Source organism: Lutjanus erythropterus, chromosome 20 (assembly GCF_056507025.1).
Source record: "Lutjanus erythropterus isolate fLutEry1 chromosome 20, fLutEry1.hap2, whole genome shotgun sequence".
Lineage (NCBI taxonomy): Eukaryota > Metazoa > Chordata > Actinopteri > Lutjaniformes > Lutjanidae > Lutjanus > Lutjanus erythropterus.
The window spans coordinates 5,956,887-5,983,978 of NC_139336.1; the positions used below are offsets into that span (position 1 = coordinate 5,956,887).

Sequence of the window (27,092 nt, forward strand, 5' to 3'; positions counted from 1 at the left end):
AGTGACAACTTTTGCTGAATTACTAAGACACCTTGTTGCTATAAGTTCAAGGTTTCGCTTTCTCAGAAGAGAGAGATAAAACTTTGAGACAGAAGGATTGGTGCCTCGTTCATTGCTGACTTTGTCTTTTGGGATGTTTGATGTCAAAATGTAATGGTCCTAAATTTCAGTTTTCTGATTTTCACCCACTTTGGTTCAATTACAGTTGTGTAAAAACTGGTTTGGAAAATGTTAAGTGTCTCCTGGATTTCTGTTGGACGTACGTTCAGTTAAGGGTTCAAATTGTTTCAGATTATTTCAATCTTTTTTTAATGGAGAAATAATTCTATTAGTACTGGTTTCATTAGATAAATTCAGTGGTATGATCTGGGTTATTTATTTATTTATTTATTTATTCATCCATTCATTCATTTTTACATGGTTATTGATTGAGATTTTTTTTCAGTACACAGGATTTATTGTCATGTCATATGATATGATCTGATATACTGATTTTGGTCTTTGTTGTAAATGGTGTAGATGCCTTTAAAAGTATTTTTTTGATTGTATTGTTATCTCAGGTACGTGGTTCAAACCTGTCCCTCCATGTAGAGTTTGTATGTTCATTCATCTGTGCATCTGTCTTCAATGGATGGCTGGATTGTCCGATAGTGTGTAATGGTCCGAGGACTGTTCTGTCCAGAAGAGCAGTATTATTCCCTTTGTGTTTGTTTTCTGCACAACAGAGTCTTTTCTCCTCAGTAACAATAATGCAGATTTGTATTTGGTGTGAACTGGCTGCTTGCATCGTGTGTAAACTGGAGAGCTGACTGGGTCTGGCTGGTGATTCTCTCCTAGCTGCAAATGGGTGGTGGTGGGGGCTGGGAAATGTGGCCTCCTGCCAAGGTACCAGCCCAACCCCCCATCAGCTAGCTCTGCTCCCCTAAAAACATCCAAAACACCCTCCAAAAACCATCGTCTGCTGGCTGAAGGTGGCATGAATACACTCAAAACACCAGGGACGGAAAAGGACTGTTATTTCATTTCATGTGACATCAGAAATGAAACTCTTTTTCATTTCTATTATTTCACTTGAAATGATTGTTTCCGCTGTCCATACACACATTTTAATGTAGTTCCTGTTTACACTAGAGGTATTGTGACAGCAGTTGACAAATCAGCATTATTCAGGTCCAATCTGGAGTTTCTGATCACATCAGATGGAGCTCAGCAGCTCTCTTTTCCTGTTTCTGCATTAAGAGTTACTGATCTTCTGCAGAGTGACATCGCACTGAGTCTCACACTGTAATTGACTTGACAGTTACTTTAAAGCTCAGTTATCACATGTCATGAGCATTTTTACACCTGTCAGAGAGATACAGTCTTTGGCTAATTTGCGCTGATGTGTCTGTTTTCATTAGAAAAACAGCTGGCATTGATAGTTTGATCAAATGTCTAAAACAACTTGTGTTAATGTTTTCCTGACAGGGACCCCTTGCAGTCGTGAATAATGCCTGTTGTGTCTGAGGAGGCATTAGCTTGACATTGTTACAGCAACACAACACTTCGTAGTGAGGATGATTAGGTGAATGTTTGGGCGTACAAAGTGTCTAACGTTGACACCAGAGACTGCTGCTCACATTCGGTCCCCTCACAGTCAACTTTAGCTTCTTTTAACATGACAAACATCTTTTCCAAACCCGAACCAAATGGTTTTTGTGGCCGAAATTCATTACAGTGAATGAGATTGTTGAATGGGGCCTGAGCTGTTGTTCTTCAAGGAATAGTTGCAGCATAGCCTTGGAACCAGACGAGTCTATGAGCTCTATTTGCTCTGGTGATTACAGTTTTCAAACCGTCCTGGATCTCATTGGCCAAATCACATCACATCATTTATCTAATATGGGGCAGATTGTTACAATGACTGTAGAGGAATATGACCTTATCGGCCACTGAGGCATTTTCGTTTCAATAGCTGCCTTTCTGTTCAATCCCTTATCACATCAGTATCAAATAATATGGTATATTGTCTCTACAAGATGAAAATAGATTTGTTTGCCGCATGTTCGACAGGATTTGGTAAGTTTAACTTACGTCATGTGTTGCATTGCTCTGATTCCTTGAAGGTCTATCCATTTACATCCAGAGGCATTTTGATTTTCTTTGATTGGTAATGCGCCTTGGAAATCAGAAATTAACTCAGAAGTTCAACACGAATTAATCCAGCAATACCTTGGGAGTTCCATCGTAGTAACTCGCCATGAAACCACAAACTGTTGTTTTTACATTACTGTTTGTGTGTGGATTTAACAAATGAGATCTGGATTTTTGTTTTGTTGACCTTCTGACACTCCTGCAAGATACTTTTTTTCTTCATTTTTTCCTCACAAGAACTATCCAGATCTGTCAAAGGTGGGATCAAGTCATTCTTTTAATGGTTCAAGCAGAGTCGAGACCTAAATCAAGTCCCAAGTCATGACAGGTTAGTCCCAAATCAACTCCCAAGTCCAGCCCACAGTTTTGAGACCTCCATCTATCATCCAGAACCGCTTATCCTGACGGGTCACGGGGGAGGCTGGAGCCTATCCCAGCTGACACTGGGCGAGAGGCGGGGTACACCCTGGACATATTGCCGGTTCATCACAGGGCTGACACATCTACAGGCAATGTAGAGTTATCAATTAACCTATTATGCTGCATGTCGTTGGACTGTGGGAGGATGCCGGAATAACCAGAGACAGCCCACACGGATACGAGGAGAACATGCAAACTCCGCACAGAAAGGGCCCGCCACAGCCACAACCCCCCCACCCCCCACCCCCCCACCCCCATTTTAACAACTTAGCCTCAACTTACCGTTCTTCATGCAACTTCATTGCTGCATAGTTCTTGTAGGCGAACAAAATTATATTTGGTATCAGTTTCCCCAACTGGAGCTCAGTAACATAATGTGCTGAGAATGAATAATGTTACTGGTAGTTGATTCAGAAAATTACATCCACACCTCTGCTATCTATATCTATCTGGACACATATTTTTTTTTATCATGTACTGATCTTCATCCTGTTCCCCAGAGGATGAACCCTTTAGACATGAGTGATTCCATGACCTTTCCTTTAGCGCCACCCTCGGGACAGAACATGACATTTTTTGCTCCACTGCTGGTGATCATCAGTATGTTGTTTGCTCTTCCCTCGTTTTATGGGCATTTCTGTGGCTTCACTGCTGCTGAGAGTATCACCTTAACTCCCATAACCACAGCACAAACACCCTCATGGGCAGTATAATATACAGCCAATACACACACACACACACACACAAACACACACACACACACTTACACTGTGTGGCTTCTGTGGCTGCTATCTAAAGCTATCTAAAGGAACATTCTGTCTACATAAGCAGAAAAACCCACATCATCTGGATGAAGGGATGGGAGAGGATGATCTTCCCCCTATCACTCACCCTCTCTTCCTCTCCGTCTCTCACACACACTCGCTATCTCTCTCACACACATTACCACTCTCTTTTATTGTCTCTCATCCTCTCTCTCACTCCTTTTATCTTCTTATCTTTCTGTTTTTCATCTGTTTTTTTCCCTCTCAATTTTTCCTCTTCTTTCTTGCTCTGTCGTTCATTCAAGCCAAAGCCACTGTGTCGGCTGCACACACACACACACACACACACACACACACACGCTCTCAGCCACACCAAAGCATGCCTGTCATCCAGTTATCGCCTCACAGATCAGTAGGTTGGTCGTGGGCCGGCAGCTACAGCTGAGGCAGCAGCAGTCTGGATGTGAGGTTCTGGTGGAATGCAACATGAAAAAAAAAAGCCTTTAACCCTTCACACACGCACGCACACTCTCACATGCATTCACACATCAGTCAGTAAAAAGTGCTGAAGGCTCCGTTTTGAAGCTCTGTGAGGTTTCAGAAGAGCTTAGAAGATGAATTTACCTATTAAAGAAGACACACACACACACACACACGCACACACACACACACTTTATAATAAAGCACATGTATGTAGATATGTACAGTATTCCATATCCATACATTTACTCTCTCTCAAAGCGCTGCAGCTCCACTCGGCATCAGCTACATGACTGACAGGTAGCTGCTCTGCTGGAACAGTAGCAGGTGTGTCATCCTCGGCCTCCTGTTCACCCTTCATTACCAGTCCTCGATGAGCTGAACTGCTCCTTTAAACACTCTGAGGGTTCTCCAAACACACTGACCTCTGACCTCTAAAGCTCTCTGCAGACAGAGTGAGTCCTCTGGTCTCTAGCTCTACCTCTCTGTCTAACTGCCTGTAGTTATTTCTGTTCTTATGTATTATTTGTGCTGTGGTTTGTTGTTTGACATGTAGCCATAATATACCTGTTAATGTGACTCCACTGTAAAAAAAAAATGGGGAACAAAATCCACTGTCACACAGACTTAAAAATGTATTCTGGTACAATTACTAATTACCTGTTAAAAAATTTTCTCAGTAACCTAACTGTAACTCGATTACTATTGGATTACCTCTAATGTTAGCAGTTTGTCTGTGTAGCTTACTTTAGCATTTGGTCTGTCTAACTATAGTTGACATTTTGTCTTTGTAGCCAACATTCATAGTTGTTCTGGGTGGCAAACTTTAGCAGTTGGTTTGTGTAGCTAACTTTAGCGGTTAGCCTGTATAAGTAAAGTGAATGTTTGGTCTGTGCAGCTAACTTTAGTGGTTTGTCTGTGTAACTAAAGTTAACAACGTCTGTGTAGCTAACATATGCGGTTGATTTGTGTAGCTAATATTTGCGGTTGGTCTGTGTAGCAACGTTAGAAGTTACTGTATGTATTCTAAAATTGTAATCTTACTAGTAACCCTTATTTTTTACTAAATGTAACTATAATTTTATTACTACTCATTTCTTATAAGTATATGGGAATAAAATGACCTTTTCTTGTATTCTAATCCCGTTACATGTAATCCATTAGTCCCCAATCTTGAATGTAAGTGTCGACCGGTGTGCTGCAACACGGGCCAGAAGCTGTCAGGGCTGCAATGCCTCCAGGGCTAAACTGAGAATAGTAGAGCATACTCCCTCAACTGAATTCATTCTGTCTCTATGGTAAACAGTAGTTTTTATTACGGTGGTGCCCTTTTGGTGGTTTCCCCACTTTGGACAAAAGTAAGGACACCCAGTTTTAATTCATTTCACTTCAGCTTTTTTGTCATTCACACAATAAATGACAGCGCAGCAGCAGCATACAGAGTGCAGTGTTTTTTGTTTGTTTTTTTTTTTAGTCTACGGCACTTTATTTTTCATTTTCAAATGTAAATTGAGCTAATTTTTTCAAGTAGTAAATTAATGCTTCTCAGAATGTTTTTTTTTCTAAGCATTAGTTTGTCTGGAGTGGTTGTGTGTGTCCTTGCGTGTGTGTGCAAGCGCATGTGTGGAGGACGAAGGAAGGGTCTTAAAAAAAACAAAACAACTTCACACCAAGGGCATAAAAGCCACAGTTTCCAGTTACTTCTTTTAGTTTCCACAGGCAAGACGAGCAGGCCTCATGCAAGAGCCACTTGTAGGAACTGATCTGCTCTTAAGTGGTGCATACGAGCGACTTCAGAAAATCATGCCATTTGACAATTTTCTCACAATTCCCGAGTGTTCCAGATCTGTCTCAGAGAGGCTGCTATTCTTCACGTGAAGAAAACAAAAACTTGTTTGAATTGAAGACAAAACTGATGCAAAACTCATATTCTGCTCACTAGATCATCATCATTATCATGGCTGTAGATTTACTGAGAGTTTTTTTGGGGGGGATTTTATGATTTTATTGTCATTTTCCGTCACAGCAACTTCTACAGTTCAGTAGGAGAATTCTCTGACAGCTGCCTCAGGGTCTTCCTGCAGTTTAAAATCATCTTCTGTTATAACACCTGACAGTGTAACATCGACTACTGTAGGCTATAATATGCTCTTACCTAATACCTCAGTGAATGTTGCATGACTACCTCTCATAATAGTTATGGACTGCTTTGATTTAGAAAGAGCGCCTTAGCGCCTTGTGTCAGATCATTATTTTACTGTCTTCTCGGTGCACAGCGTTGCTCTGATTGTTGACAGCTGTTAATATTTTCAAATTGTTTCTGGTCCTCTAATAAGCACTAACACTGCTGAATTTGTCTTGTTAAGTTTTTGTCTGCTGGTTTCCAAAACATGACTTGAAGCTCTGCTTTCTCCTTTGGTTATATTTTTGTGAATGAAATTTTCCTTATATGGCAGTTTTAGGGGCAGTGGTTATGCTAATGATGAAATCTCTGAAGCACGCGCCTCCTCATGAACAGGTGGCTTTCATCAGGCTGAGACGAGTGATTGACACTGATCGTCCTTTTTCTTCTTTTTGTCTCTCTGACTCCTGTTGCGTTGCTTTCTCCCTCTTTGTATCTGTCTCTCTCTCTCAATATACAGTTTTTCCGCAGATCTGAGGAATGTGTCAGTATGGAGGCCAGGCATTACTCTGTGTGTGTGTATGTGTGTGTGTGTGTGTGTGTGTGTGTGTGTGCATGTGTGTGAACAACAGTCCTCATCCTCTCTGGAAGGCCGACAGTTCCTGTGCGTGGGCTTTACAGTGGAATCTGGTTTCCAAGGGTGTGTATGTGTGTGTGTGTGTGTGTTGTTCATCATCACTTCATTCTGTCCGTTCTCTCAGCCTGTCCCCATTGGCTGTTTCCTGACCAACGGCATGGCAGCAGGAAGTACAAGCCCCCAACAGCTGCTCTGAAGTCCAGGAAGAAAAAAACAAGGGCGAGTCAAAGACTGTTTACATGGAGAGAATAAAGCTGTTTGGATCATAGTTAGTCCTGATTGGATGAATCTCTATTATGTCAGTGTATATATATTATAATAGGAATGCAGTGTTTCTCCAGTACAATAGTTAGTTATGTACACCTGTGTCTCATCAAGACTCTCAATTTAATCTCATTCTGTTGTGTAGAGGGGTTTCTGCAGGTCTCAAGAAGTTACGCTGAAACTTTTACAACCTTTTAAGATCATTATCAATTGAATTTAAGACATATTTCATGTCCATACTGGTATACCTTGTGTAAAGTCTGAGTTCCTCCACTAGCGTACATCCGAGATTGGAGGTGCAGGAGTTAACATTGTTAGTGCAGAGTGGGTCGGGGCCGGACTTTGGTGAAGTTCTTGATGTAAATACAGAACAGCGTTGGGTGTTTGCTGGTGGTTTTATATGGCGTCTTTATGTTTTTCTGACTTCCTATGTGAAAACATGCCTTTATACACAAAGTTCTTAATTTGAGCAGTTCTTGCACAAAGTTCAAATTTGTTTTCAACAGGCCTTAACCAAGCAGTAAATATGCTGTTCTCAAGCTAGGTCTCACTGAACTCTCATTTACCTATATTATTTAAAATTAATATAATTAGAAACTATTTTAACTTGACTTCTAGAAGTTTGCATCAGTGGTTATTGGTTCCATGATGGTTTTGTTTTGTGGTTGTTACAGTATGATCAATAGGACTTTTCCCAAAAACACATTTAAAAGAAGACTGAACAGAACACTTTTAAGATCAAAGATGCATTGTAAGGCCTAAAATTTTGATGACTGAACTTTAGACTTTTTAAGGACACATGGAAACCCTGAAAAATTAAAATGTCCACTCAAGATAGAAACAAAGTCCACTCAAGATAGAAAAGCAACCATATGTCCTGCCAATGGATGGATGGATGGATGGATGGGCACAAAACACATATGTGTATGGAACAATGTGTTAAACTCTATGTCATTATAATTTTATGAGAAACACAATGTGACCTTATGAAACAAAATCTTTTTATTTAATTTAACATGTTACTTCTTCACTTTTGTCCAGACTGAAGTATCTCAGCAATTACTGGATGGATGGATGGATGGATGGATGGATGGATGGATGGATGGATGGGCACAAAATTTTGTACATTCATGGTCCCCAGAGATTAGACTATTTAAGGACCCATGGAAACCCTGAAAAATTAAAATATTGTACCCAAAAACTCCACTCAAGAGTGCATCAAGTCATAAGTTTGAATCTGCAGTCATTTAATGATAATAAACAAAAAATAAAATAAACAATGTAATTTAAGTTGTCTGTTTACCACTCCATATCCTACCTTTGATCTACATCAGGTCATTGACTTTTATCCGGATAACCTCCCATAATACTTAGTAAAATAACTTGTGTGACAGAATTAAGCATGACTACAGTGACCTCTGTGAAGCTTTGAAAAAAAAAACAAACCAACAAAACTGATGAAACTGAAACATTATCCAACATGACATCGGAACAACAGTTCCATAGATTTCCTGACCTTTCACACACCTGTACCCTACTGCACACCACAGCTGCTTTTCCTTCTCTTTTTGCAGCCATCAGGTAACCGACGCTGCACATGTGACCTTATGCTGATTATAATGTCAAAAGTTTTGTACCTTTGCATGTTTCCACATAGTGAATGAGTCAACACCACAGAGACAAGAGCATGTGTCCACATGATAGTTGTGTGAATGGCAAAGTGAACTGTGTGAAATAAAAAAACAGGAAGCAAAAATACATCAAATCAGTGGAGAAACTGACAACTTTGATGTATTTGTATTATTATTATGATAAAACTGGATAGAGATTTTTTTTTAAAAATGCCATATTAAAAAAACACATGCCTGTTCTTTTACTGAAGACAGCTACTCACCTTTATATGCAGCCACTCCAACAGGCCAAAAATAAAGAAAAAGTGAGTGGAGGTGTGTCTGCCTGTCGATCTATCCATCATAAATACCTCTACCCTTACATCCATCCATCCTGCGCATCTTTGTGTGTGGTGAGATGTTTCACAGCTGCTCTCCAGCTCTGAACACACACATACACACACACACACACACTGATCCAGCTGCTCGTTGCTCTCAGGAGACCGTCAGCCGACGTTTAGTCTCATTTGCCGGCCTCACAGATCGACACTTTATTTTATTTTACTATCGATCACAAACTAAACACACTGCTGGGCTTACTTATGCTGCGTGTGTGTTTATGCATCAGCTTTGACAGCTAACAGTTTGTGTGCATGTGTGGTATCCATTATATGAACATTCTGAGTGTCAGGACCACCCGTTATCACAGTGATGTGATGCAGCTACTGGCTTCTTTTAGTGACAGTCAGAGAGAAATAGACACTCTTTTTAATGACTCACAGAATTAGGTGACTATTTCATTTGAAAGCAAAAATATAGTTCTAAATTGAGGTAAAAATGAGTCAGACTGTTCAGTCCAGTAAAATAACTGAACCCAAATCATAGACTATTTGTTTTTGGCACTTTATTGATTCCTGAGGGGAAGTGCTACAGCTATGCATGAGAGAGTTCTCTTCACTTGATGATAATGATGTGTAGATATGAATATATTGTGTGTTCCACCACCGTGGTATCATGGGCACGGAACATGGATGGATTCTCATGAACATCATCGAGCTGATCCCCTCATCTGAACTTCTAATCCAATTATTCTGTGTGTGTCTGTGTGAGAGCTGAGCTAGCTCAGGGTGTTGACTACTACCCCACTGGGTCAACAGAACTGCACAGACAGCAACATGTGTAAGGAACAATGTGTTAAAGTGTATGTCCTTATGATTTTTGTGAGAAACACAATACGACCTTATGAAACAAAGATCTTTTTATTTTGTTTGGCAGGTTACTTGACTAACGGTAACAATGATATGTTACCATTAAACTACTGGGGCTCTGGGAAAAGGAATGTTGCTCACTCAGTGGACAACTTTTGCCATGAGTGAAGTATCTCAACAACTACTGGATGGATGGATGGATGGATGGATGGATGGATGGATGGATGGGCGGGCATTAAATTTTGCACATTCACAATTCCAGGATGAATTCTCATGACCTTTTTCTGGATCTTCATCTCATGATATTTGTGGTTTTTAGTGAAATATCTCTATAGCTATTTGATGAATAACATCTGTGATTTTTGACTTTTCATCTGGAGCCAAATGGCTTATGACTGAACACTTGAAAAGCTAATGACATTCCCATTAGCCTCAGCTGTACTTTAGTTACTGCTGGAACTGGCTAAACATAGATGATACACATGTTAAATATTATACTTGCTACAGAGAAGCATGTTAGCATTGTCATTGTGTGCATGTTAGCATTCTGTCACTTCTGTCACTTGGGTCACATAACTTGTGTATTGTGACATTTTCATTTTACCCCAAACCATTATCTTTTCATAAACCTAACTAGGGAAAATAAAAGGACAGGAAATTAAATCACTATAGAATATTCTATGCTCTGACTTTGGTGCCAGGGCTATTGAAGCCTATGGGAGATGCATGGAGAAGCACACTAAAACCTGGTATATCTGTGTTGTAGGTCCCTTGCTGAAGTAAAGCTTCTAAACGAGGAAAGAACAAATCACAGCGAATAGCATACTGAGTGATTTTTCGAATTGCGTGCATTTATTTATTTGGTGTTGGTTTCCAAATAGTATGACTGACATTGCATCTACCATAACAGCTATTTCACACCACATGCAGCATATGTCTGCAGCACATCTGATGCAGCACATCAAGCTGCGTGTCATTTTACCCACAGAACCGACTCCATTCATGTTTTGATCTTAGTTTGGAAAATGTTCAAGGAAAGCTCCAACAGTGACGGCAACAGCACACCAAATGACATGTTTTATATGGCTGTAAGGAAAGACAGGAAAAGTACGTATTCATGTTTATTGTTCAGCCAGGAAAAATGCAGGAAACACAAGTATGATTTAAAAAATCAGACAATGTTTAGGCCATTATGAGCAATTTTTAAACAGTTTAAACACTGTGTTGTGTGCTGCAGCAAGCTTGCAGCATGCAGAAAAATAGAACACTATTATATATTTGCTGCATGCTGCAAGCCTGCTGCAGCTGCATTTGCATCTGGTGTAAATACACGTAATCGGCTGCTACTGATGTTGTGCAGCAGACGTACAGCAGTTGTGCTGCATACAAGCTGCATGCAGTGTAAAATGGCAATAAGCATTGATAGAACTGTCACCAAAGTCTGGAGCATAGAATGTTCCACAGTGATGAAATATCCCATCCTACTTTTTTTTTAGTTTCCTTGAACCTAACCAGGTTGTTTTAGTGGCACACCAAACTGTGACCTTTTCACAGCTTTAACCATGTTTAAAATCATGTGACTTATATAATGTACTTAAGGTCTGGAATGCCTGTTGCTGGTACTCTGCACCAGTTATATGTCATCATTGGCAACATGACATATTCTGTCATCCAGACGTCCCATGCACTTCTCATTAGCTGGCAGACGTGATGCATTTTTTCTTTCTTTTACTTTTTCTTTTTTTTTTTTTTTTGTTGCAGATTGTAACCTTCTGTCAAGGTGCAGTTTTCAACCGTTTCCACATTTTATGCAAAATTTTCAAAGCAGGATTTATGTGTAGTGTGGTACTTTGCAAAATGGCATCAGTTTGACCTAAGGATCTGAAAACCTATTACTGCAATATGTGTTTCGTTGTGAAAAGCAAAGCACTGAGAGGAAACCCTTTGTGCTTTGTGTATGGGTGGAGTTACTCAGTTGTGAAAAGGGTCAAATAATTTGATCAATTCATGCAGCCAACAAATCAGTGTTTGTTTAACAAGTTCTCATCAGGCATGGTGGAGGCAAACCAGGGAGCTACTCTCTATATCTGTCAGTGACGTTAACCCTCTCCCCTCTCTGATGTGTCTAACATCAAACAGTATGCGCTCCCTCTCTCTCTCTCTCTCTCTCTCTCTCTCACACACACACACACACACACACACACACACAGAAACTGCGAGTGAAGTACAACAGCTGGTAACAGACACAGAACAGAACTGAGCTGTCACGCCTACACTACAGAGCTGACACACATACACACTCACACACACACACTGCTGCCAAAACTTAAATACACACACATTGATGCATACACTAACAAGTAATGCATCTGTGTGTTTTTGCACTGATTCTCACTCACACACACACACACACACTCTCTCTCTCTCACACACACACACGTACATAAACCAGTCTTGATGCATGAGATTTGGGCAAGCAAGCTGATATTTTTCATGTGTGTTTCCTTCATCAGAGCTGCGTTCTGCAGGACCTCTCTTGAATTCTTATCTGTGACAGATGAAGCAACAACTTCCTGGATCCCACAGGCCTTGAACCTCCTTTGAATGAGAAAGACATGCAACCTCGTCCTTGGACATTTCTGAACATGACTGTTTATGTATGGCCCTAAAAGTAAAAAGATTAAGTAATTGTTTTGCAAGTCCTAAATCTGTACTAAAATACAAGTACTGTTACATTACTAAAATATTACTCAATTACAAATAAAAGTGCTGGTGTTAGAAAAATATTTGAGTAAAAGTACAAAGTACTCATCTCAAAAACTAGTCAGAGTATTAGTTACTTTGGTCCCATAATTTCACAGTAAATAGGTGGTAATTATCAAGTAATATATTTTAAATTTCTCAGAAATTGCCCACAAATTTCATGGATAATAATGTGATGATTAGTCGTTTTCACATAGAGGGTGGTAATTACCAAGTAACACATTAGTTTGCCTACTCATCAAACGGTTTCACCAGACAAAACAATGATGATGTAGGCACAGTAACTGCCATTTATAGACTATAGATTAAATATTCATTAGTCTTTCATCCATACATCCTGGTTTTCATTGGCCTGTTTGCAATCACATCACCTGACTGGCAACAAAAATACAAACGAAAGTCGTGGACATTAATTCAACTTGTACTCGGTACTCAGTAATTATGATTTTTGAAAGTAACTAAGTAGATTACATGGTGTAATTAATACTTAAGTACAAGTAAGAGTACAGACTTGAAAATCTACTCATAAAACTACAAGTACCTCCCCACGAAAAAAACTGCTTAATTACAGTAACTTTAGTATTTGTAATTAGTTACTTCTGCCCCTGGTAAAAGTATTCAAGAGTAATACACAAGGATGCACTACACAGAATATATTAAAATATTTACCAGAACACTGTACAAAAATAGGATAAACAATAATAATAACAATCGCAATAATAAAGCTGTGAAAGTTGTTGCATCTCTGTCGATAATTTTCAATCCAATTTTGTTTTTGTTGACCATCATGTAGTTTTTGTACATTAATCAAATTATCTTTATTATCATTTTTTCATTAGTTCTTCATGGTTCTCTCCTGCCGCTTGATTTGGATGCTGCTGGATTGGTTCAAACAAAGTGGAACTGTCACTGCTAACATGATAACACTCAGACTTTGCATACTGCAAGTCAAACTATCTGGGAAGTTCAAACAACTGCGGAAACTCCAGTGTATCTGACTTGTGCTAAATATTACTAAAGTGCTACTGAAGTAAACAGTACATGTGAACACAACATTATGCCTTAAAGACCCTGAAAACTTACACTCTCACTCAGTTTGTTTCTGACTGACAGGGTTAAGGTTGGAACACTTTTTTTTTTTCCCTGAGAAAGTTAGAACATTCCTGCTTATTTCATGTGAGAGATTTCTATATTTGGGCTCCTCTCACTGAACTTGGCAAGTCTCTGTTGGAAAAAGGTTGTGTCTGTCACATACGTACTTGTGCACCAATCAGAACATGGCAATATTTCATCAAAATGCAAGGCCTGTTGCATGGTTATTTGCTTATGTTGCCAGGCTCCTGTCAATCAAATGTGATCTAACTACATTCACATAGTTCTGAAAAAGCAGTCTGCATTTCTGAGTGTGAAATCCTATGGCTGTTTTCCCCCAAAACTTATATATAATATAGTCTGCAACTTTTTCAAAAAAGAAAAAATCAATGTATAGACTCATAAATATAATCCCGTATATCACTCAAGTGTGTGGTGGTGTCAATTTTAGTCAGTATTTCCTTATTTTTTTCTCATTATATTGCTGTGCTAGGGACATTTCACCAACCTGAAATTTTCATATTTGATGTCCTGATGTGTTAATAATTCAAATTTGGCACAAACGTTCACTTGGAGTTGAGTGTGATCTGCTCAGATTTTGGTGATCGAAGGTCATTGTGGCCTCGCAAAACTGTCCATAACTCAAGAATAAGTATGCAAATTATGACAGAAGTTCAGACAAATGTCTCACAGGATGCTAGCAGTGCTGGAGAATAACATGTCATTTAATAACAAAATAAATGCAATTGTGGTCCGTTACAGTTACTGCAAGAAAATATTGTTATTAAGTTAAAGTTACTAATCTAAATGTGGGCGATTACAAGGGGGATACATCCAGATATTCTTTTCTGCCTGCCTGGTTGAGATCTGCACTCTACTGATTGCATCCTTCTAGTTGCTTCCTTGGTCATGATTGTATATTCTATATATTGTCTAAAGCAACCAGACTCCTTTGGCAAAAACAGCAATTTTACCTCACAGAATCACAGGGGTTGCTGGTCTACCGCTGCCACCCCCTCTTCGTAAAAGCCAGACTGTACCTTTATATTTGAAACAAAAGTTTTAGGGGGCTTCATTAATTCTCTTCTCACTGGATGTGGGAATACTAACTTTTTGCACTGACCATTTTCCCATTCACTTCAATGTAGATTTTCTCCTTGAACTTGCCTGTAGTGGATATTAGACTACCTGCAGCTGATCATACTTGACTACTGACTTTAATAACTTTGTCACTGAAAGCAGCCGCTTGCTGCAGCAGAAAACAGCCCAATGAGAGCGGTGAACCGCGACAGTAAAGTTTCAGATTTGTTGCTCAGAAAAAAGAATATAGTACAAGGTTTTTTTTCTACCCTCCTGTCTGTGTTTGTTCATGGTTATAATGACTAAAATGTATCCACAACTACAAAGTAAAGGCAGCTGGGACTGAGGCATTATGGGAGTGATCAGTTCAAGATGGCACAACAGGGAGGCCTATTTTTCATTCTCTTTTCATCTCTCTTTTCATCTCTAAATATAAGTCTGTCTCTCCATCTATCATTCATTCACTTCCTGTCTCATCCCCTTTCTTCCCCTTCCTTCCTTTCTTTCTTTCTTTTGTCTTTGCCTCCGTCAGTCTTTGACCCATTCTTTTCCTCCCAGTGTCTCTGCTTCCATCTCCTCTTACCCTCTTCCCTTTATTTATCACCTCTTCTCTCCTCTGTCCTTCTCTTCTTCACTCTTACCCTCTTTCCTTCCAGTCTTCTTTGACACCTCTTTTCTACTATTTTCCACTCTTTACGCCTTCCCTTATTAGTCTCCTTTCCTCTGTCCTTTCATCTCTACCTCACTCCTTCATTCTCCCCTCCTTCTTGTCTTTTTCCGTCATCCTCTTCTTTATCATTCCTTTTCCCCCTCCCTATCCACCCCCGCCAACCACTGACTCCTATCCTTTTACCTCTTTCCTTTGCTTTTCTTTCCTACCTTCTTTCTTCCTACCTTTTTTCTTTCTTATCTTCCCTTTTTCCGCTTCCCCTTACCCCCATCAACCAGTCACCTACCTTTTTCCTTTCCTTTCCTTTCCTTTCCTTTCCTTTCCTTTCCTTTCCTTTCCAGCATTGTTCATTCTTTTGTGCCCTCTTTCTCATCTTACCTTTGCAACCTCCACATCCCCATTTTCCTCTCTCACCACCTGTCTCCTTCCTTACCTATTTCCCTCCCTCCTTCCTTCCTTCCCTCTTCTTTCCCCTCCTCTCTTCTTCTCTCCACTTATGTTCTTCTCTCCCCTTTTAACCTCTTTCATTCCCCACTTCCTTGTCTCTCCAGTTTTGTTTCCATACTTCCTACCTTTCTCTATTTCCTCCCTCTAAACTACCCCCCCCCCCCCCCCCCCCCTTCTTCACCCCCCCGTCCTCGTTCTAATTGCGTGCAGGAAGCTGCCAGATATTGTGAGGTGTAATGTGCTGTCTGATTCCTCTCTTAGTGTTCTTAAATGATCGCTATTTATTTGTCAAGCCAAGCGTTGAACGCTAATTAAGGAGAAATGCTTTGAACTGCCGCGTGTGTGTGTGTGTGTGTGACTGGTGTGTTTGAGTGAAGTGTGTGTTGTTGTGTGTTTGTGTGTGTGTGTGTGTGTGTGTGTGTGTGTAGAGCAGTTAGAAGATGGAGGAAGTTGTCATTGGCGAGTCGATCCCTCGCTGCTTCGAATGCGGCTGCTGATGTGTGTGTGTTTGCTGTTATCTGTCCCTGAGGTTTTTCTTGCTCTGACATCATTCTAAATAGACACACACACACACACACATACACACGCATACATACACACACACAAAGCAGCTGGTGTTTCACACACTCCAGTGTGTGGATATGATTGGCCGTTTTCTTTGTGTTGTCATGATGGTTTTGCGACTTGATTGGCTGTATCAGTCTTTAACTTTGATAGTGTCAGATAATTAGCTCATTCTGTAGCCTATCTTGGATGTAATTGGTTGTTTTAACCACAGACTGTATAAAACATAGACGTAGTCTTGATGACATCACCATAGTTTTCTGAAGAGCAACTGTGAAGCCAACAGTGTTGTGGCTCTGGCTGTCACCATCTTGGATGTGGGAGTGTGGGTGGAGCTGAGGCAGCCGAATGAAGCGGCTAGCTAACGGCTATTTGTGGCAGCATTCACCTGTCACTCAAAAAGTGCCTGCCCTTCATTATGCATAACTTAAAAAGGTGATTTAGATAAAAAAGTCACCTCCTGGACAGATGTCATGAACAGGGAAATTAGCTAAAGAGACCACTTTTTGTACCAGGCTGCAAACATGTTAATTTTTGCTGTAAAATTGGGCATTTTAATATGGATTGCTGTATGGATTGGTTAAAGTGGCTTGCAGTTTTTGGCACTTCCGTGCTAGCTTCATTTTTCAGCTTTGGACGTTGTCACTTGATTTTAACTTGCCATAAATTGCTGTCTTTGTTGACAATGCAACGCTAATTGTCTTTGTTATTCCCAAGGGACTTGAACCTCTCACCGTGGCAGTGGTAATGCCCTGCACAAGGGGACTGAAGCTGTAACTGATATATCTTTAATAATTAAGGGTTTGTTGTAAACATGTTTGGTTTGTTTTCCCCTTTTTTAAAGCCGTTTTGTAGTATTTCAGTGATTGAAATTGATTTCCATGATACACTAATACTCCCCCTCAGCTGTCACCATGAAGCAGTTTACCACTTACATAAAGAAAAAGAAAAAAAAGAATTGATGCATTTATACTGAAGTTAATGTCCCTCTAAAAGGCCCCTTCATACTATCATATCCAGCAGATGGCATGAAAAAACATGACAGAAATAAGTTTTTTAATCATTCAAAAAGCTCACTGATAATATTGAGTTTTAGGATCACTGCGTTGTTTTTTCTTTTTTTCTGATTAAAATTTAGCTGTCAATCAATATTTTTTTAGCCATGTGCTTTATTACAAGTAAGTTGAAACTGGCCTTTAAAGATGGGATAATGTTTTAAATGCTTATTCTGAATTTCCTGCCTACCACCTTCCAGAAAAGTTGTTTGGGGGCAACAGAAGTTGTGGAATGCTCAAAAATCACCTATTTGGAGCAGTCTATAGAAAAATGGGCTAATTGGTAACAGGGTATAGTATCATGGTTGGGTCTGATAGTAGCATCCTTGAAAGGTTTGGTCGTTCACAAGCAAGGATGGGGCGAGGTTCATCATTTTATGAAGCAAACGTGATTTTGTAAAGATGGGAACACTTAAAAATCGTTGTTGGTTTGTTTGTAAATTATCATTACACAGAGTCACAAAGATTTTAGAATTAGGGATATAAAAAAAATGTTACTATATTGCATTTCCTTGAAATGAATGGTCACAGCTGAATTACTAACCGGGCAATCCAGGGCCAAAGATTCTGAGTGGGGTTTGATGTTCAGTTACAGATTGAAAAGGTAATACTACACTAAAACACAATATAAGCAGAAGTGACAGTGGCCTTCTTAAGTTCACGTGTTGCTCCAGGATATGTCAGTACACCGTCATGGTGCTGTTGGGTGTGGATGGGGCTGAGGTTTTAATTTACCACCAAAAAACACAGCATTCTCCTCTGCAGTTTAAGTTTAGCTAAAAAAGAGAGGTAAAGCTAAGGGAAAGACTGATTAAAAAGAACCATGCTAACATGCTAATTAGTCAGCAGCAACAGTATGAGACTTTTTTTTCGTATGTCCGAAATCTTGGTATGAAACCAATAAGGTGCATATTATTTCCATAGAAATGTTACAGAATGCATGCATGAATATCCCACAATGCAATGCATTAGTCACAACATCAACAACAAAACAGATAAAGTCGGACAGCTCTGGCAGCTCTGGCATAACCTTAAAAAAACACTAAATTTAAATGTGAGTAAAGTTTAACTTTGCTAGGTGTTGTATACTTTTTAAATTACTTTGTTGTTGGCACAGGTGACCATGGTTACAAGTCTCCAAGTGACCAGATGACTCTCAGGAAGTGAGGTGAAATGCGCTAAGCAGTGCGTCAGGTGCAGAGCATGTGATTTTGGATGCAGCAAATGTTGACTGCTGATAGAAAAAAAGAAAGAGAGCAGCAGGTAAAGGTCTCATAATTCAACATGAACTTAGATTGATGAAATGTTTTGCGTCCCTGTTAGCTTGTGCAATAGCAGTTGCTAACACAACCAAATCAATAGCAACACAATGTCCAGTGTGTGGACAGTCTCATTCATGTTTCAGTTGTGCGTCAGGACCCTCTAGTGTATTAATCCAACCCTGCTGATGGCACCATCTCTGAATCACTGTTGAGCTGCAGCAAAGTGATATAAACAGGATAATTTCACCAGATGTAGTGAATAAGTATAGCGCTAAGGAGATTAGGCAATTAATTAATTAGTCGATCAACATAATGAATCAACAAGAACTTCCATAATTACGACATTTATCATGGAAAAAAATCAAACATTCCCTGGTTCCAGCTCTTTAAACGTGAGCATCTTCACCCTCTCTCTGTTTTATATCATTGTGAATTCTTATGAGAACTTGTGATGGACATTTTTCACTATTTATTTCACCGTTTAATAGAGTAAATGATTAATTGATATGTTATCTGTAGCTCTGGGTGTGTATAATGTCTGATGTGTGGTGTGTGGTTACGCCGCTCTGGTTCCATGAGTCCGGTTTTATTCGTCGTCTCTGCTGGTTTTACTGTCTGGTAGCAGCCTCAGGGCCTCACTCCCTCAGGAGTGTGTGTGTGTGTGTGTGTGTGTCTGTGTCTGTGTGTGTGTATGTGTGCATGCCGATGTGTGTGTACAGTACATATATGTGTGTGTGTCAGCTGGAGCGAAGCTGGCATACAGGTGCGCCGCTGCCTCGCCAGCACTTCCTTGTAATTAATGACTTCTTCCTCTCTCTCTTTCTCTCTCTCTCTCTCTCCCTCTCTCTCTCTTTCTGTGTCTCTCTGTGTCTCTCATAGTTGGATGGTGGAAATTGATGACATCTGAGTGTTTGCTTTTTCAGTCACATGAGGACAGAGGGTTGAGTGGGAGAGGCAGAAATTGAGGAGAGAGACAAAACAAGAGAGAGGGAGCAGTATAAAAAGAGAGGAAGACAGAAAATAACCATGTTGTATTTATAAGAACTGTCCCTTTTTTCTAATTTTAAAGTGTTAACCTGGAAAAGAATAGTTCAGCGTTTTGGGGAATGTTCACAAATGTTTGCTCTCTTTAAAGGTGAGGGCAAAAGATACCACCCTCATGTCTATGTGTTAAAGGTACAATATGTAAGATTTTTATTTTAAAATATTTAAAAAACAACTGAAATTATCAACAGAATGTGGATAAATAACCGTTCTGATGTTATGTCTGAGACATATTTATTGTGTTGCAGAGATATATGGTGAATTTAGCATGCTAACCAGCTAGCCCCAGCCTATCATGTCTTGTTATACCACTTTGTACCTCTAGAAACAATAGTGAGTCACTCTAGTGTCCAGTTTGCCCTCAGTCCAACAACATCAAGGTGGTTTTCAGGCCGGGTTTGGCTCCCAACACCTCAGGGCTGAGCCCAGTGTAAACCTCGCTCAGGCCCACAGAGGTGGATGCTGACAGAGTCCTGGTCGGAGCTTCTGTGAATCACCTCAGGACTGTATTCCCTGTCCTCAAACTGGCCTCCATCGGTCTGAGAGGCTGTGTTCAGTTCTGGTCTGGCCATGTTCAAAGACAGACTGTATCCACCAACATGGAACCAGCCCCATCCTGACTCAAGCAACTAATGGTGAACCATCCTGAGCCATACTATCATATCTAAACTGGTTCGGAACCTGAAAAGTTAGTTCCCAGCTGGAACCCAAAAATAGCAGGTTTTCCTTGGGAAACAAAGTAGGTGTATCATATTCTACAGATTATTGTGCACTGTGCAACATCTTCAGTTAATGACATCCTTGATTAAAGTGGTTCCGTTCAGCACTGGTGGAAATAGTGGAGATAGGACCAAGGCTTCAAAGATATTGAATGGAACCAGCTCAAGAACCAGAGCAAAGTTGGTGAAAAAGGGCCCGGTTTTGGTTCCCACCCGTACGGCTCTGGTACTAGTGCCTATTCTGGTGGTCACTCCCGTTCATCCTTGGCCTGAAAACCTTCTCCCAGCAGTCTGAAGCTCCTATGCTTGCGATGCAATCACCAGCAATTCCTCAGTGCTCTTGACCGCTAGCTGCACAGCTAACTGAGCTAACTAGCTAGCAGCAGCTACTGTTATCTACAGCTCGAAATTACTATGATAGTATGCTGCCTCCTATTTGTTTGGAGTGTGAATTCAACAGGTAGCCAGTTCTTGTATATTGCACCTTCAAGTACAGAGCTGGAGTCATGTGATGTGCCTAGTAACCTAGCTTAGCATAAATAATAAAGATTATAATAAAGGAAACGAGGGAGAGGGTTAGCCTTGCTCTAACCAAAGTTTAAAACAGTTAGCAACACCTGTAAAGTGGACTACATGGCTCATTAACTAGCTGACCAACCCAAAATACACAAAGAGAAATGTATAAATGACAATGTTTAGTTTTAAGGGGATATACAGTGCATGCTGCCCCACAGCCAGACATCCATCCTAACATAGATTTTGTTCTTTTCTTTCAACGTTTGTTTTCATCCAGCTCGCTCTTGTGTCTCTCTCACTTCCCAAGTCTCTTTTTCTCTTTCCATCCCTTTCTTTATGTCCACCCTTTTCTAGTCAGATTTCTATTTTTGTCTTTTGTTGTTTTCTGTCTCCGTCTCTCTCGTCCTCAGACTTCCTCTTCTTTTTTTTTTTCTGCTTTGTCTTTCTGCTTCTTTTTTACTGTCTCTCTCTCCCTCTCTTTCTCTCTCTGTGTCTGTGCGTCTCTCTCTGTCTCCCTCTCTCTCTCTGGTAATCTATCTTAGTTAATATCGTCTCTGCGAGCAGCTGGGTACCGAAGCCCAGTCAGCTCTGTGAGAAACAGACCTCTGGTTGTGTGTGTGCGTGTGTGTATGTGAGACACACACACACACACACACACACACACACACACACACACACACACACAAACACACAGAAAGATAGAGACAGAGAGAAAACAAGATAATGTAGAAAGTAAAACAGTAGACAGAGACAGAGCGTGGACGAGTGAACCTGATGATTATCTCAACAGTTAAAGTCTGGAATTATACATATATCAGGATACATAATATATCTCTTTGGATGTGCAGAGAGCATGGAATTATGGGTAACTGTAGGTCATGGAGGAGCTGACACATGCGCCTCTCAAACCTCAACAACATATTGCACAGCTTGTTAAGATGACATCCAAAAGATGCCATGAGATGTCTGCATGCTCACTCTGCCCAGTGTAATCTGATTACTATTAAGTCACGGTACAATAACAAAAATCAAGTGAAAAGATGCGAAGTGTAAGGTTTCTGGCATTCTGACACAATAAATGAAGATGTTCAACATTCTTCCTGCTAAACATCAGCATTTTAACATTGTCATTATTTGTGTGTTTGTAGACAGATGGTATGTATTACTGCTGTTTTTGATCGTGGCGCATTGTGTTGCTGCATTTTGAATGGAGTCTAATTAACTTGGTATTTAACTTGTACTCCTGAACCCCTCAGACCAAGTCTCTTTTCTTAGGACAGATCATTTCTGCAGTAATTTTGGTCGAATCCTGGTTATGTCCTGTTGCTGTGGTACAGTCATGTTGTGAATGTTTCTGGTAAAGGTCTTGATTTGGTTGTGGGTGAGTATGTAACATAACTTGGTTGGAAAACTTACATATGTAAGTTATGTAACGTCTTAAAAAGAAATCAACATTGACTCCTGATTTCACACAGGACATGAACCCCGGTCTCCTGGGTGAAGGTCCTGTCCTGTCCTGTGTTCTGGACAGGCTGTGACTCATCCATCTGTACATCCCAGTGGCAAGTGAAGTGCTATGTCGGGCTAATAAATCTATAAATTTACTTGCCCCATCAGGGAAATTATAAAAAGTAAAAAAGAATTAAACTATTTTCATAATTGATTCATCATTTAAGTATTTTTTCATGCAAAAGATTGCAGCAAATTCTATTTTCTGCCTCACAAATGTGGGGATTTTCCACTTGTCTCAGTTCATTATCATATTAAACTGAATATCTTTCAGTTTAAAATCTCTGAATATCAGACAAAACAAGACATTTAAAGACATCACCTTGCACTTTTGTCACTGTTTTATAGAAGTTGCATCCCTGGATTAAACATGATGATCAACTTTAGTCTTTGTTATGTTGTTATTGTTGATAACTGCTAATAGTAAAGTAAAAAAGCAAGTAAAAACTGATGTTGGCAAATAGACTTCTGACCCACTTGCTTGACTGGGAAAGTAAGAAAAACCCATTAATGTTTAACCCTGGTTTATACTACGTCACCTGACTGTACAGGAAAACATAATGCTAACGGATACCTGTAGCATCATAAGGTCACTGACCAAGCTGCGTATTGGACGCGTTGGGAGTGTGAACGGTCTGGTTAGTCCTTTTTTACCCTGCAAAAAAAATTGTACAATGTCCTCAGTGGCTCAGGAGGAGCTTCATCAATTCTGTCAAACAACTCTCAGTTGTATTATGGGAAAAGTAGGATCTATGGAGGTTGACTAGGGACTAACAGTCATGATATCTGTCTCTGGTCCTTCAATTTTGAACACTCTTTTCTTAATCTGTTTCACGCAAGAAACTTTATGGAACTGAAACACTAAATTGTTGGAATACCCCTTTAACGCCTCTTTAATCATGATAACTAAATTGTATCGAGCAGATAGTGTGTGGCGATGTGAAATTGACCGAGACAGTGAGACAAACAGGTAAAGAGAGACGGACAGAGGGACAGACGGGTATTTTGTCTCTCCTCCAGTTGCCGGGGCGACCGGCCCGGCCCGGCCTGGCTCGATGCTCGAGTGCGAGAAGAAAAAAAAAACAAAAAAAACAAAGAAAAGGACAGAAAAGAAAGAAAAGCGCCACAATCAATGAGACCCTTTTTGTTTTAGTGGGAACCCCCTTTTACCCCCGACGACACACACACACACACACACACACACACACACACACACACACACACACTGAAACACACACGGACAGAGGAACAGGATGACTGAATTGGTGTGCGATTGTGTGTGTGTGCCTTTGTGTCTGACTCCCTCTCCCTCTGTGTGTGTGTGTGACTGACTTTATTTAAGACAAGGGCCCTTTTGTTTTAAGCTGCAGAATGGCTCTGAGACCGAGGCTGGCCCTGTAATTGGCCTACTTAGGCCCTGTTTAGCATGAGAAAAGCCTTCCTTGGCCCGGCAGTGCCAAGCTAACTCTTGTTTTCAGCCACGGAGAGGATGAACGCGCTGATCAGAATTCAGATTAGCCCGAAAAACATCCCCCCCCCCACCACCACCAAACACACTTCTCCACCCTCTGCTTTAAATACACTGCACACTAATTACTTAACGAGAAAGCTGGGGGAAAAAAAAAAAATCTACCCTTTAACGGAGTAGTGGTGGAGTCTATTTAAAGCAGGAGGAGGGGGGGTGGCTGGCAGGTTCTTTTTCACCTCTTCCCTCCACGCTAACTTTCTGTGCCACTTTAAAAAAAAAAGAAAAAAAAAACCCCTGACCCTCTCTTCCATCCTTCTCTCTGTCTTTTTTTTTTTTTATTCTCGCGCTCCCTTCTCCCCGAATCGGCCCAGGCGCCACTTGTTGCTGCCGAATCATTGAACTTAATTAGCGGGACAATGTGTGAGCGGTTTGCTAAGTTTGAGCCGTAAACAGAGTCACGGTTAGAGGAGGGAAAAAGCGGCAGAGAGGAGAAGTTAGGCTCTGAGCTGTGAGATGAACGTCCCCACGCTGAGCAGCATGAGGCCGCTCTCATGGAGGTAAATACCATCACAGACATGCTTTCATTTGTCATTATCAGCTTTCTATCTATCTATCTATCTATCTATCTATCTATCTATCTATCTATCTATCTATCTATCTATCTATCTATCTATCTACCTATCTATCTATCTTCTGCCTGTCTGTCTTTAAGGCAGCGTAATGCTTTTCACAAAAAATACCTGATAGTTTTTCCATTTTAATGTTGGAAAATTACATTTTAATTTGATTGAATTATTTAATTTAACTCTAATATGTGTGTCTAATATATTTCTGCACTGTATTACTGCAACCTACATGGATATACAACACCGTATGTCATTTACCATTGACACATGGCTGTAAAACAAATATGAACAAACTATTATGTAACTGCGTTAGAATAATTGTCAGTTTTCCAACCATCAGTATTTTGCGAATACAGACTTTCATGATTAGTGATGGCTAGTGCTGATGGGAAATATTCCCACGTATAAGACCTGTAAGCGTTCATATCATTGGATGGCGCGAGACAGTTGTATGATATTAGGGTTAAAAATACTGTGTACTGACAATATAACTCTACATCCATTAAATCTGGGTATAATTATCTTGAATGACAGATTTGTTTGCTTTTTCAGGCACATTCGTAATATTTAGTGCCAAGTTAGATATATTGGAGCCTTCCAAAAAATCTGACTCAATGTCATCTTTGATATTGACATAAACGCTATTTAAAAGACAGAAACTGGTAGTTATAGTAACTCCCATATAACACGAGCCTGGCTGTATTCTTCACATTCCAATTGCATTCAATATTCCAAATTTGAAATGTAAAGATCATCTGGATCCCAGTCTTGCCCAACGTGCAATCTTTCTCCAACGTTCCAGCTGTTCGCAGCACATCAGCCATCAACATACTGACAGTCCTTGATATACCGACAGCAGTTTAAATATTTTACATTAAATTTAATCTCAGTTCAGTATGCTTTATTGATATGAATGTCCAGGTGAACAGTGTTCTTTAACATTCTGCAACATAACCAATCTTTCAACCATGTTCAAACATCCCATAAAATTCTCCCATCATCACTTCACTTGTATTCACTGTAACTGTCGTCCACATGCCACCATATTTCAGCTGTGCTCAGCATTCAGATCAGTGTTCTCCCTGTTATCCGCATCACTTTTATTGTTATTAACACTGCAGTAATAAAGATTTTGCGTGCTCTGAACATTGATATTTCAGAAATTCTGTAATGAACATTCTGATGTTCTTAAACTTTACTTACAATGTTTCAACTTTCCGTAAGATTTTCATCGTTCAGACTTCAGACTGGATAATGGTTAGATTTTAATGTTCCACATCTAACAAACATTTTTGGTATTATTCAACTTGTAAAGCCAGCAATGCAGTTTAGCAGCAGTTCCTCAACATACAGCATTCACACCATGATTTCTTCAAGAATTGCCTTCTCTGGTTCAGCACTCTCTTTTCAGATTTCCTTTACGTTCAGTTTATTTATTTATCCCTCACATTCCAGATTCCATTTTGGAATTTTTCGTCCCAACATGCAAGCTGTGCTGAACACTTTGGCAGTTTTCTTCGTTCCAGTTATTTTCAATGTTTGAGCTTTTCTCAACATTGTAACGGTCCTCAACATTTCAAGTCTTGCCAACATTCCAGTCATGGATATTGTCATTGATGAGCGTTCCAACTTGCATCAGCATCACAACTTTCGGCATCCTGACCATGTTGAATATTTCTTATAATTCCAAAACTGCTGTCACGACAGTCTTGTAGGGATTATCGGAACTATCAACCAACATGCTGAACCTCCATACACTGTAAAGTCATCCTGGCTGCCACTCTTCTCATTATTGTCAACATTTTGACTGTTTTTAATACTCTTTTTAAAGCATGTCTGGTAATATTATGTACCAAAAGATAATACTCAATATACCACTAAATGTATATTAATCCACTGCTGAAAATAGTCCCAGACAAATGCACTATTTCTTTCTGTTTTTGCTCAGCTGTTTAAGGAAATTACCAAGTCTTTCTTTTTATATTTGTGACTTGTTTTATTTGTCTCTCATACCTTATACATGCAGATCAACTTTATCTCACTCTATCTCAATAGTTTTTTGGTGATCATTAATCTCTGTCGATTTTATTTTACAGTCCCAACTATTGTGCGACTGGTTTATTGTCATCCTGGTCTTTGTTTCTTCACAAATGCCGCTAGTATTCCTCATGAAGAATGGTGCACCCTTCTTGGTCCTTGAGTCACAAGATCACATGATTAACAATTTCTCTCTCTCTCTCTCTCTCTCTCTCTCTCTCTCTCTCTCTCTCTATCTATCTGTTTCTGTGTCTGTCTGTCTCATTGTCTCTCGACCAGTCGATACTGGGTGGCGAGTTGGGTTTGGGGAGTCCCGGCGCGGCGTCACCCACCAAGCCGGCCGGTCAGTACTACCAGCACTACAGCTCCAACCCACGGAGGAGAGCGCTGCCTATGGACACCATGGGTGAGACGCCGCTAACACACTCACATTATACGAACACTATAAGCACACACACATGGACAGTCCTGTCATTAAACTGCTTTCTCTATTATAAAATGTCTAAGAAAGACATCAGTGTAAACTTCAGTTTGGCCTGTTTTGTTTTTCCAAGAACATGTAGGGAGATATTAGTAACTATACATTTAAAAGCCATAATAAA

General features: G+C 40.0%; 1 protein-coding gene across 6 annotated transcripts in view; it reads left to right on the forward strand.

The window, feature by feature from the left end:
- The window catches only part of tcf4 (transcription factor 4), a 326,144-nt gene that overhangs the window by 161,264 nt on the left and 137,788 nt on the right, over positions 1-27,092 (forward strand). For all 6 annotated transcript variants that reach the window (XM_084746695.1, XM_084746697.1, XM_084746698.1 and 3 more), the window contains one exon: positions 26,770-26,896. In XM_084746695.1, the coding sequence (XP_084602821.1) occupies positions 26,770-26,896 (127 nt within the window). The remainder of the gene's footprint in view (positions 1-26,769; positions 26,897-27,092) is intronic.